The 13,061-nt window shown below is 41.1% G+C and overlaps 1 protein-coding gene across 3 annotated transcripts in view; it reads right to left on the bottom strand.

Annotated features, from left to right (window-relative positions):
• Positions 1 to 12,471, bottom strand: part of LOC105481023 (transmembrane protein 38B) — a 79,508-nt gene extending 67,037 nt beyond the window's left edge. The window contains exon 1 of one of the 3 annotated variants that reach the window (XR_011612765.1): positions 12,243 to 12,471. Coding sequence is in view for 1 of the 3 variants with exons in the window: in XM_011740270.2 (XP_011738572.1) it covers positions 12,243 to 12,354 (112 nt within the window). In the remaining 2 variants the exon portion in view is untranslated. The remainder of the gene's footprint in view (positions 1 to 12,242) is intronic. The other 2 variants (XM_011740270.2, XM_071078112.1) reach the window with 2 other exon arrangements.
• Positions 12,472 to 13,061: the final 590 nt, after the last annotated feature.

The raw sequence follows: 13,061 nt of genomic DNA, 5'->3' as shown, positions 1-13,061 counted from the left end.
ATTGCTAATTATTGAAACCAAGAATATTAAATGGGTATGCAAAGGTAAGGCACAGAATAGTAAGAAATTTTGGAATTAACCAGATCTGGAGTCAAGAACTAGCTCCATAACTATAAACTATACGACTTAAGGAAGGTTATTTTATCCCTTTAAACTACTCCTCATCTATAAAATGAGTTAAATAATACCTACCTTACAGGAATGCATGAGGAACAGAATATACTGAAATGTTCTCCCAGTATCTAAAATCAATCATGCCTACTATTACCGTGTAGAAGGCGCGGTGGCTCACGCCTGTAATCCCAGCACTTTGGGAGGCCGAGGCGGACAGATCACAAGGTCAGGAGATCGAGACCACGGTGAAACCCCGTCTCTACTAAAATACAAAAAATTAGCCGGGCGCGGTGGCGGGCGTCTGTAGTCCCAGCTACTTAGGAGGCGCCTGTAGTCCCAGCTACTCATTCCCAGCTACGCAGGAGAATGGCGTGAACCCGGGAGGCGGAGCTTGCAGTGAGCCGAGATCACGCCACTGCACTCCAGCCTGGGCGACAGAGCGAGACTCCGTCTCAAAAAAAAAAAAAAAAAAAAAAAAAAGAAAAGGTAGTGCAACCTTATGTGACACTATCAAAAATAAAGAAAAAGCACCAATAAGTCTCTTTAGCGCTATAACAGCATCTTTCATTGTGGTATCCTCAACATCTAATATAATGCCCAATACAGAGTTTCAATGAATATTTGCTAAAATTAATTATGCATGATTTGAGAGAGGCTAGCAGAATAGTCACATCAGAATTTAGAGTAAAACAATACATTTTGTGTGTAATAGAAATTACTGTAGTCAGGAAGTCTTATACAAAACGGTGGTTTGATGTGAATGTTGGATTGAAAATGTATTTATTTTAATGAAGACTTAAGAGACATTTAAAATGTAAGATAAGATAGATTAAAATTAATGATGTAAACTTTCCATTAAAATGGTTTCTCACTAGCAACCACCAAAACAGCATATTCCAACTTCCTAATAAAATGCCCAGGAGACGGAGAAAAGAAAAAACAGCACCAAGATGGCCGAATAGGAATAGCTCCAGCCTCCAGCTCCCAGTGTGAGTGACACAGAAGACGGGTGATTTCTGCATTTCCAACTGAGGTACCAGGTTCATCTCACTGGGGCGTGTTGGACTGTTGAGGCAGGACAGTGGGCGTAGCCCAACAAGTGAGAGCCAAAGCAGGGCGAGGCATCGCCTCACCAGGGAAGCACAAGGGGGAAGGGAATTCCCTTCCCTAGCCAAGGGAAACCGTGACACACAACACCTGGAAAATCGGGTTGCTCCCACCCTAATACTACGCTCTACCAAGGGTCTTAGCAAAGGGCACACCAGGAGATTATATCCTACACCTGGCTCGGAGGGTCCGGCGCCCACGGAGCCTCCCTCATTGCTAGCACAGCAGTCTGAGATCTAACTGCAAGGTGGCAGGGAGGCTGGGGGAGGGGCGCCCGCCGTTAGTGAGGCTTAAGTAGGTAAACAAAGCCTCCAGGAAGCTGGAACTGGGTGGGGCCCACCAAAGCTCAAGGAGGCTGGCCTGCCTCTGTAGACTCCACCTCTGGGGACAGGGCATTGCCAAACAAAAGGCAATAGAAACCTCTGCAATTGTAAATGTCCCTGTCTGACAGCTTTGAAGAAAGTAGTGGTTTTCCCAGCACGGAGTTTGAGATCTGAGAACGGACAGATTGTTGAGTCTCAGGACTCAAGTGGGTCCCTGACCGCTGAGAAGCCTAACTGGGAGACATCCCCCACTAGTGGCAGACTCACACCTCACACCTTACATGGCTGGGTACACCTCTGAGATGAAGCTTCCAGAGGACCAATCAGACAGCAACATTTGCTGTTCAGCAATATTCACTCTTCTGCAGCCTCCATTGCTGATACCCAGGCAAACAGGGTCTGGAGTGGACCTGGAGCAAACTCCAACAGACCTGCAGCTGAGGGTCCTGACTGTTAGAAGGAAAAATAACAAACAGAAAGGACATCCACACCAAAACCCCATCTGTATGTCACAATCATCAAAGACCAAAGGTACATAAAACCACAAAGATGGGGAAAAGCAGCACAGAAAAGCTGGAAATTCTAAAAATCGCAGCATGTCTCCCCCTCCAAAGGAACACAGCTCCTCGCCAGCAGTGGAACAAAGCTGGACAGAGAATGACCTTGACGAGTTGAGAGAAGAAGACTTCAAACAATCAAACTTCTCCGAGCTAAAGGAGGAATTATGAATCCAGCGCAAAGAAACTACAAACCTTGAAAAAAGATTTGACGAATGGCTAACTAGAATAACCAATGCAGAGAAGTCCATAAACGAACTGATAGAGATGAAAACCATGACATGAGAACTACGTGACAAATGCACAAGCTTCAGTAACCGAATCGATCAACTGGAAGAAAGGGTATCAGTGATTGAAGATCAAATGAATGAAATGAAATGAGAAGAGAAGTTTAGAGGAAAAAGAGTAAAAATAAATGAACAAAGCCTCCAAGAAATATGGGACTATGTGAAAAGACCAAATCTACGCCTGATTGGTGTACCTGAAAGTGGCGGGGAGAACAGAACCAAGTTGGAAAACACTCTGCAGGATATCATCCAGGAGAATTTTCCCAACCTAGCAAGGCAGGCCAACATTCAAATTCAGGAAACACAGCGAACGCCACAAAGATACTCCTCGAGAAGTGCAACTCCAAGGCACATAATTGTCAGATTCACCAAAGTTGAAATGAAGCAAAAAATGTTAAGGGCAGCCAGAGAGAAAGGTTGGGTTACCCACAAAGGGAAGCCCATCAGACTAACAGCGGATCTCTCAGCAGAAACTCTACAAGCCAAAAGAGAGTACGGGCCAATATTCAACATTCTTAAGAATTTTCAACCCAGAATTTCATATCCAGCCAAACTAAGTTTCATGAGTGAAGGAGAAATAAAATCCTTTGCAGAGAAGCAAATGCTTAGAGATTTTGTCACCACCTGGCCTGCCCTACAAGAGCTCCTGAAGGAAGCACTAAACATGGAAAGGAACAACCAGTACCAGCCACTGCAAAAACATGCCAAAATGTAAAGACCATCGATGCTAGGAAGAAACTGCATCAACTAACGAGCAAAATAACCAGCTAACATCATAATGACAGGATCAAATTCACACATAACAATATTAACCTTAAATGTAAATGGGCTAAATGCTCCAATTAAAACACACAGGTTGGCAAATTGGAAAAAGAGTCAAGACCCATCAATTTGCCGTATCCAGGAAACCCATCTCACGTGCAGACACACATAGGCTCAAAATAAAGGGATGGAAGAGGATTTACCAAGCAAATGGAAAACAAAAAAAGGCAGGGATTGCAATCCTAGTCTCTGACAAAACAGACTTTAAACCAACAAAGATCAAAAGAGACAAGGCCATTACATAATGGTAAAGGGATCAATTCAACAAGAAGAGCTAACTATCCTAAATATATATGCACCCGATACAGGAGCACCCAGATTCATAAAGCAAGTCCTTAGAGACTTACAAAGAGACTTAGACTCCCACACAGTAATACTGGGAGACTTTAACACCCCACTGTCAACATTAGACAGATCAACGAGACAGAAAGTTAACAAGGATATCCAGGGATTGAACTCAACTCTGCACCAAGCAGACCTAATAGACATCTACAGAACTCTCCACCCCAAATCAACAGAATATACATTCTTCTCAGCAACACGTCACACTTATTCCAAAATTGACCACATAGTTGGAAGTAAAGCACACCTCAGCAAATGTCAAAGAACAGAAATTACAACAAACTGTCTCTCAGACCACAGTGCAATCAAACTAGAACTCAGGATTAAGAAACTCAATCAAAACCGCTCAACTACATGGAATCTGAACAACCTGCTCCTGAATGACTACTGGGCACGTAACAAAATGAAGGCAGAAATAAAGATGTTCTCTGAAACCAATGAGAACAAAGATACAACATACCAGAATCTCTGGGACACAATTAAAGCAGTGTGTAGTGGGAAATTTATAGCACTAAATGCCCACAAGAGAAAGCAGGAAAGATCTAAAATTGACACCCTAACATCACAATTAAAAGAACTGGAGAAGCAAGAGCAAACAGATTCAAAAGCTAGCAGAAGGCAAGAAATAACTAAGATCAGAGCAGAACTGAAGAAGATAGAGACACAAAAAACCCTTCAAAAAAAATCAATGAATCCAGGGCTGGTTTTTTGAAAAGATCAACAAAATTGATAGACCGCCAGCAAGACTAATAAAGAAGAAAAGAGAGAAGAATCAAATAGACTCAACAAAAAAATGATAAAGGGGATATAACCACCGACCCCAAAGCAATACAAACTACCATCAGAGAATACTATAAACACCTCTATGCAAATAAACTAGAAAACCTAGAAGAAATGGATAAATTCCTGGACACATACACTCTCCGAAGACTAAACCAGGAAGAAGTTGAATCCCTGAACAGACCAATAACAGGCTCTGAAATTGAGGCAGTAATTAACAGCCTACCAACCAAAAAAAAGTCCAGGACCAGACTGATTCACAGCTGAATTCTACCAGAGGTACAAGGAGAAGCTGGTACCATTCCTTCTGAAATTATTCCAATCAATAGAAAAAGAGGAAATCCTCCCTAACTCATTTTATGATACCAACATCATCCTGATACCAAAGCCTGGCAGAGACACAACAAAAAAAGAGAATTTTAGATCAATATCCCTGATGAACATCAATGCAAAAATCCTCAATAAAATACTGGCAACCCGATTCCAGCAGCATATCAAAAAGCTTATCCACCATGATCAAGTGGGCTTCATTCCTGGGATGCAAGGCTGGTTCAACATACGCAAATCAATAAACGTAATCCATCATATAAACAGAAGCAAAGACAAAAACTACATGATTATCTCAATAGATGCAGAGAAGGCCTTTGACAAAATTCAACAGCCCTTCATGCTAAAAACTCTCAATAAATTCGGTATTGATGGAACATATCTCAAAATAATAAGAGCTATTTATGGCAAACCCACAGACAATATCATACTGAATGGGAAAAAACTGGAAGCATTCCCCTTGAAAACTGGCACAAGACAGGGATGCCCTCTCACCACTCTTATTCAACAGTGTTGGAAGTTCTGGCCAGGGAAATCAGGCAAGAGAAAGAAATAAAGGGTATTCAGTTAGGAAAAGAGGAAGTCAAATTGTCCCTGTTTGCAGATGACATGAGGGTATATTTAGAAAACCCCATCATCTCAGCCCAAAATCTCCTTAAGCTGATAAGCAACTTCAGCAAAGTCTCAGGATACAAAATCAATGTGCAAAAGTCACTAGCATTCTTATACACCAATAACAGACAGACAGAGAGCCAAATCATGAGTGAACTCCCATTCACAATTGCTTCAAAGAGAATATAATACCTAGGAATCCAACTTACAAGGGATGTGAAGGACCTCTTCAAGGAGAACTACAAACCACTGCTCAACGAAATAAAAGAGGACACAAACAAATGGAATAACATTCCATGCTCGTGGATAGGAAGAATCAATATCGTGAAAATGGCCATACTGCCCAAGGTAATTTATAAATTCAATGCCATCCCCATTAAGCTACCAATGACTTTCTTCACAGAATTGGAAAAAACTGCTTTAAAGTTCATATGGAACCAAAAAAGAGCCCACATTGCCAAGACAGTCCCAAGTCAAAAGAACAAAGCTGGAGGCATCACACTGCCTAACTTCAAACTATACTACAAGGCTGCAGTAACCAAAACAGCACGGTACTGGTACCAAAGCAGAGATATAGACCAATGGAACACAACAGAGCTCTCAGAAATAATACCACACATCTACAACCATCTGATCTTTGACAAACCTGACAAAAACAAGAAATGGGGAAAGGATTCTCTATTTAATAAATGGTGCTGGGAAAACTAGCTAGCTATATGTAGAAAGCTGAAACTGGATCCCTTCCTTACACCGTATATAAAAATTAATTCAAGATGGATTAGAGACATAAATGTTAGACCTAAAACCATACAAACCCTAGAAGAAAACCAAGGCAATACCATTCAGGATATAGGCATGGGCAAGGACTTCATGTCTAAAACACCAAAAGCAATGGTAACAAAAGCCAAAATTGACAAATGGGATCTAATTAAACTAAAGAGCTTCTGCACAGCAAAAGAAACTACCATCAGAGTGAACAGGTAACCTACAGAATGGGAGAAAATTTTTGCAATCTACTCATCTGACAAAGGGCTAATATCCAGAACCTACAAAGAACTCAAACACATTTACAAGAAAAAAAAAAAACATCAAAAAGTGGGCAAAGGATATGAACAGACACTTCTCAAAAGAAGACATTTATGCAGCCAACAGACACTTGAAAAAATGCTCATCATCACTAGCCATCAGAGAAATGCAAATCAAAACCACAATGAGATACCATCTCACACCAGTTAGAATGGCCATCATTAAAAAGTCAGGAAACAACAGGTGCTGGAGAGGATGTGGAGAAATAGGAACACTTTTACACCGTTGGTGGGAGGGTAAACTAGTTCAACCATTGTGGAAGACAGTGTGACGATTCATCAAGGATCTAGAACTAGAAATACCATTTGACCCAGCCATCCCACTAATGGGTATATACCCAAAGGATTATAAATCATGCTACTATAAAGACACATGCACACGTATGTTTATTGCGGCACTATTCACAATAGCAAAGACTTGGAATCAACCCAAATGTCCATCAGTGACAGATTGGATTAAGAAAATGTGGCACATATGCACCATGGAATACTATTCAGCCATAAAAAAGGGATGATTTCATGTCCTTTGTAGGGACATGGATGCAGCTGGAAACGATCATTCTGAGCAAACTATCACAAGAACAGAAAACCAAACACCGCATGTTCTCACTCATAGGTGGGAATTGAACAATGAGAACACTTGGACACAGGAAGGGGAACATCTCACGCCGGGGCCTGTTGTGGGGTAGGGGGAGAGGGGAGCAATAGCATTAGGAGATATACCTAATGTAAATGACGAGTTAATGGGTGCAGCACACCAACATGGCACATGTATACATATGTAACAAACCTGCATGTTGTGCACATGTGCCCTAGAACTTAAAGTATAATAAAAAAGAAAAAACAAACAAACAAACAAGAAAACTTACACTATTAGCCCAGACTGAAAACTATAGCTAATCACACGCCAGGGTTCAGGAGGATTCACATGTTTGTTCACAAGACAAATGGAAGTAAACAAAGAAAAAAATTAATCCCACTTGTTACATTACCTGATGTCTTTTATGTCTTTGCTTATGAAGCAAAAGTTACAGAGAAGGGTGGAGGAGTATTATCTTTCCTGGGATTTTAAAGCCTAAAACCTGAACCAAACAAAAATGGGATGCAGTCCTTCACACCTTAGGCAGAAAAGAGTTAATCCCCTTTCTCATTTTGCCTCCGGTGGCATTTTTTAAGATCTAGGCAGACAGTACAAATGATCCGATATAAATGGTGGGAAAGTAGGGGGTGAGGTACTGGCAGTGGTAGAGTACATACCAAAACAAAGTCTCAAGGAGTAACACGTCTGAGAGGGTAAAGATATGAAGAACTCCGGTAGTAGTATATATATGAATTATAGTTTACTGTAGGTGTGAGTTCTAGAGAATCAATCACTGGAGGGACAGTAAAAAGTTGCCAATTAAGTAACGCATACATATTCTACATAAAAATCTAAAAGAAATGGTGTTGGAATAGGAGGAATACACACATATTAGCTTCAGTTCTGAATATGAAAAAGGAATGCTGACCACATAAATAGAGAGTAATACAAGCTACTCACTCCATCTACTGACAGCCTGAACAAATGTATCTTATTCAAAATGAGTTAGAAGAAAAAAAGACATATATGGGGTGTAAAAAAATTACTATAGGACATAAAGTGATTAAGATTCAGAAGATTCAAGTGAAATAGATAACATTTAAGAATTAGCTACTAGAGAATCCAGAGAAATTTTCTACAATATAATGTAAACATTTACTCCAATAGATTTGGAAGTCTAAAAGAAATAGATGATTCCTGAGAGAGATATAAATTACCAAAACGACTTAAGTCTGGATTGGAAAAAAAATAAGATTTACCCATTAAAATATACCAAGAAACATAAAACTACATAGTTGAAGTCTACCAAATATCAAAGAACAAGCAATACCTATTAAATAAACCATCCCAAGCTTAAAAAATGGAAAGCTTCCCATTCTATTTTACAAAAACAGCATAACCTTGGGCCCAAACTGAGGGTCACACAATAAAATAACCTAATAGGCTCATTTCTATTATAAACATAAATGCAAAAATTTTACATGAAGTACTGCCAAATCAAAATCCCTAATGAATTAAAATAATGTATCAAGTAGTTTAGTCCAAGAATATAAGGATGATTCATCATTTTTAAAAAATGTAATACTGTAATTCACTATATTACATTTTTAAATGGGAAACACAATATGATCTCAATAGATTTTGAAAAAAAAAAATAGCACTTGATAAACTATGTCACCTTCACCAGATGGTGTAAAGATATAGGGATAATCCTAGAAAGTTGGGAATAAAGAAAAACTTCCTTAAAAGTGTCCTTCATAAAAACCTATAGCAAACATCACTCTTGAGAAAACTTTAAAAGCTTTCTCTTTAAATTCAGGAATATCAGGAGTAAGACAAAGTCACCCACTATCATTAGTATTCAACAAAACACACTTCAATATAAAGAGGCTAGAAAAAAAAAAAAAATAGAACTCGGGTTCTTGGCTACAAGCAACAAAAACCAACAAACTTAAGCCATAAATAATTCATTGGAAGGATTTCAGTAGCTCACAGAAAAAAATAAATAAATAAAAATAAGAGGCTAATGAAAACAAACAAGAACTAAGGACACTCAAGAGGTCTATGCAGGAGGGATGATCTTAGTAAAGGTCGAGAGCAGAACCAGTTCAGTGAGCTTAGAGCCTACTCTGTTGAGACCACTGAGTTCCAACTGTTCTATCCAGCCATGATCATACTTGCAAAGGAACATCTATACAACAGAAAATACTGCAGATAGATTAAGAACCTATACTTTTTTAGAACTATAGAATTTAAAAAAAAAAAAGATCAAGGAGGAGTATTTTTATAACCTTAGGCCTGAGAAAGCCCTTCTTAAAATACACAAATCCCAATAGTGACATAGGAGAAAAAAATTAATAGATTTTTTATGAAAAAGTAAAAATACTATGAAATTGCTTAAACTTCTGCCATAAAAGACAATATAAACAAAGCTAAAAGATAGCAAGAGTTATGCGGAAAAAGGACTACGGACATAAACAGAATTAATATCCATGATCCACAAAGAGAGTCAACAGAAGACAACAGCCTACAGCCCAATAAGAAAATGGACAAAAAAAAATCAAGCAATTTACAGGAAATACAAATGACCAATAAGAGGCACAAACTCATCAGTACCATGACAAATGTAAATGAAAAATTGTTTTCTGATCATCAGAATGGCAAGATATTGAAGACCAATAATAGAACTGTCAAAGGAAATGGGCAGTCTAACACACTTCAGGTAAAAGGCTAAACAGGTACACTGTTCACTCTTGCGTCTGAATTCTATCATTTTTACCTCTTTACAAGTACTGGTACTGTCTGATACTATATTAGTATTCAATAATCACGTGGTTCTCAATTTTTGGAATCTCAGGAGCCCTCTACATCCCTAAAAAGTAGCAAACAGATTAATGGTTGCCAAGGATGGGGGACAGCTTACACAAAAGTGCAGGAAGGAATTTGGGGTGGGTGAGGAAACTGTTCAGTATCTTGATTGTGATGGTGGTTAAATGACTGTATGTGTCTGTCCAAAAACACAGAACTTTGTATTAAAAATGGTGAATAGACTCTATGTAAATTATATCTTTTAAACAATCTGACAAATTCTTTGAGAACCCCAAAGGGTTTTGTTTATGTTGGTTACAAGTATCAATACTTAGCATCTTAGGAATTATAACTGAGAAAATTTTAAATAGTTGTGGAGGCTAAAGCAACTCCAACATCCGCCATGTTGACTTATGATTAACCCCAGTTCTGGGATTGCTTCTAAGATTTATATTTTATCTACTGTTCCTTGTGTAAAAGTATATACTTACCAATCTTGCCCTTAGGTCAAACAACCTTAACGCTATTTCACTTACCATAAATTCTGCCCTTAAGCAACTGTCCTACACATCCCTGGTTGGGGGTTGGGGGTCGGGTAATGGGGGTGATCCACCATCTTCTTGGGGCCACCCAAGACATGGCTTCTGTTCTTAAGTCCCTTTCAAAGGTTTCTTTCTGAGAAACTGAATTCCTCAGCCTCTCAGCTTCCTTAGCCTTTGCGGGTAGGACTGCATAGACCTGTCCACTATGCAACAATTGTTTTCCATGTTTTCATTTTTTTAAAAGTACATGTATTAAATGTTAACATAAATAATGTGTTCTTCCAGCCTGGCCAACATGGCGAAACCCCGTCTCAACTACTAAAAATACAAAAATTAGCCGAACGTGGTGGCAGGCGACTATAATCCCAGCTACTCGGGAGGCTGAGGCAGGGAGCATTGCTTGAACCCGGGAGGCAGAGGTTGCAGCAGGGAGCCAAGATCGCGCCACTCCGCTTCTGCCTGGGCGACAGAGAGGCTCTGTCTCAAAAACAGTAATAATAATTATTATAATGTATTCCTTATGAAAAATAACTTTTCTAAAACAAAAAACATTTAGTGAGAAGAATCACACTGTTGTACATTTTAACAAATGTCTGGCTTCAAATAGAAAACTGTTAGATTCTCATATCTACTTCCTTATGTTACAGTATCACAACTCAGCCTCTGGAAAACTCCACTGTACACTTTTGGAAAAATGAGAGTGACAAAGATAACATCTGCATATTATTATAAAAGTAATTTTAAACTGGTAGTGTCAGAGAATCCCATGGGTCCCTGGACCACAATTTGAACATCTGATTCAGCCTATACCAAAAAAAAATTTTTTTAATCAAATTCTGAACATGTAGTAGCAACAAAACTTTTTTTTCAAATCAAGGAAATAATATCTTATGCAGATAATGTGTTCTACTTTAATACAGTAATACCATCCTTACCCAGGTCAAAATTTGTATCAATGATTTAAACTGAGCTACAAACTTCAACGTAAATGAAAAATATTTCTGAGGTCTAATGAGTTTTTAAAACCAGTAAGCAGTCCATAAAAAAGGTACAGCATCATCCTCCAGACCTCACTCATCAACTATCTGTAGGGCAAGGCGACGAAAGACAGCAAGAACACAAAGAAAGTAGGCAAAGAAATGCCTGACCTCAAAGAAAGAAGAGGTCCATACAACTAAAAGGACAGTAGAATAACTACAAAAGTAAAGCAGTATTAGAGCAAACGCACCCTGGTGTAAAATCCAATAAAATACAACTACTGTCCCTTGATCGCATTGCTGAAAGAACTCAAAATGCTGTTTCAAGGATATATCCCCGTTCTGCAGATAGTCAAGCTATGCCAGGTAACTCTTACTTGTACTGTGTTCGTAGTGACTGGGAAAAGGGGAACGCACTCGCTTCTCACATGCTAGGCAGGATGTCAGGACACTGCGTGAAGGGGAATCCTGGTCTGGCTACAGGAGGCTTTTTGTTTCAGTGCTTGTACAACTTTCGTAACTGGAGAGTAGTCCGCAACCATCTATTACTCCAAGAGACTAAGTCAGAAACCTGCTGTCTCCTCCCGTGACTTTCAAACACTGTGCGAGCGAGTGGCGGTACGGCCAGGAGGCCGCGCAACCCTGGGCTGGCCCGGGTAACTATGGTTCCGAAACGCGGCGGCGGCTTCTGTCAGTCCTGGGACTTCTGCTGGCGGTTGGCAGGGTCCACCCCGCTCGTCCCGGCTGCGGGGTCGCGGACCCCAGGTCACGCCTCCTTTGACAAGTACTAGAGCCTCCGTCCTCCCCGGCCCGTTTCCCCATCTGCACTCAGGAAGTCGGACCTACCGGCCCTTGGCGCCCCTCCAACTCTACCATCGAACTGTCTGGGCTAGCGGCCACTCAGCCGCCCACCCGACTTAGACGGTCCTCGCAGTCAGGGGCACTCTGAGGGGCCCGGCCCGCGGCGCCCCGCACTCACCCGGCTGACGTTTCACCGCCATCACTGACACTAGATAGTGCGCGATGTCAAAAAAGGGAAACATGGACGTGCGGGAGAAGGCCAAAGCCAAGTCGTCCCATGGAGAGTCCATAACGACCACCGACCGCGGCAACCGAAGCAGCCCCGGCGACTGGTTCCCCGCGCGCGCGCACAGTGAAGGCTAGCAGAGCGGATACCCACAGCCGGCAGCACCTCCGCGCCGGCTCCAGCCCTGCGCGTGCGCCCTGGCGCCGGGGGGGGGGGCGGGGCCGCTTGTCGCGGGAGCCGCATGCTCACTGGCGCCAGGCGGGTGGGCGGGGCGAGCGGGTTCCCGGCAGCTGCAGCAGGCTCGGCCTGGGTTCTCCTAATAAGGGTCCAGCGTCTTCCCCATCCTGGGCGCGGCGCAGGACCTGAAGAGCATGCAAATGAACAAAACACGGTCCTCAAGGGGAGACGCTCAGAGTTGGATTTATTTCTGTAAATTGATGTCATTCACCTAACATTTATCGAGCAACCACAGTGCAAGTCACACTGACTTACTGGAGATATAAAAATAAAACAGTAATATCCTGCCCTCAAGAACTATGCCTTCCCTGAAAGATATTTTTTATAAAAAGAGATAAAACGCACATAATGGTACAAAAGCAGGTACTGAGAGGTAAAGCTGCCGTGCGAGAGCAGTTCCGAGACGAAGATTACAATTCTAGGAAGTGGGTAAAGTGACATGTGAGCCGGACTTTAAAAGTTAAGTGAGAAGCAAAAGCTAGGTGGGAGATGGAGGCGGGTGTTTTGGGTTGACTACAAAGTGAGAAATGAGGT

Source organism: Macaca nemestrina, chromosome 14 (genome assembly GCF_043159975.1).
Source record: "Macaca nemestrina isolate mMacNem1 chromosome 14, mMacNem.hap1, whole genome shotgun sequence".
NCBI lineage: Eukaryota > Metazoa > Chordata > Mammalia > Primates > Cercopithecidae > Macaca > Macaca nemestrina.
Note: the sequence above shows the minus strand (reverse complement) of the source record. Positions and strands in the feature narration are given on the sequence as shown.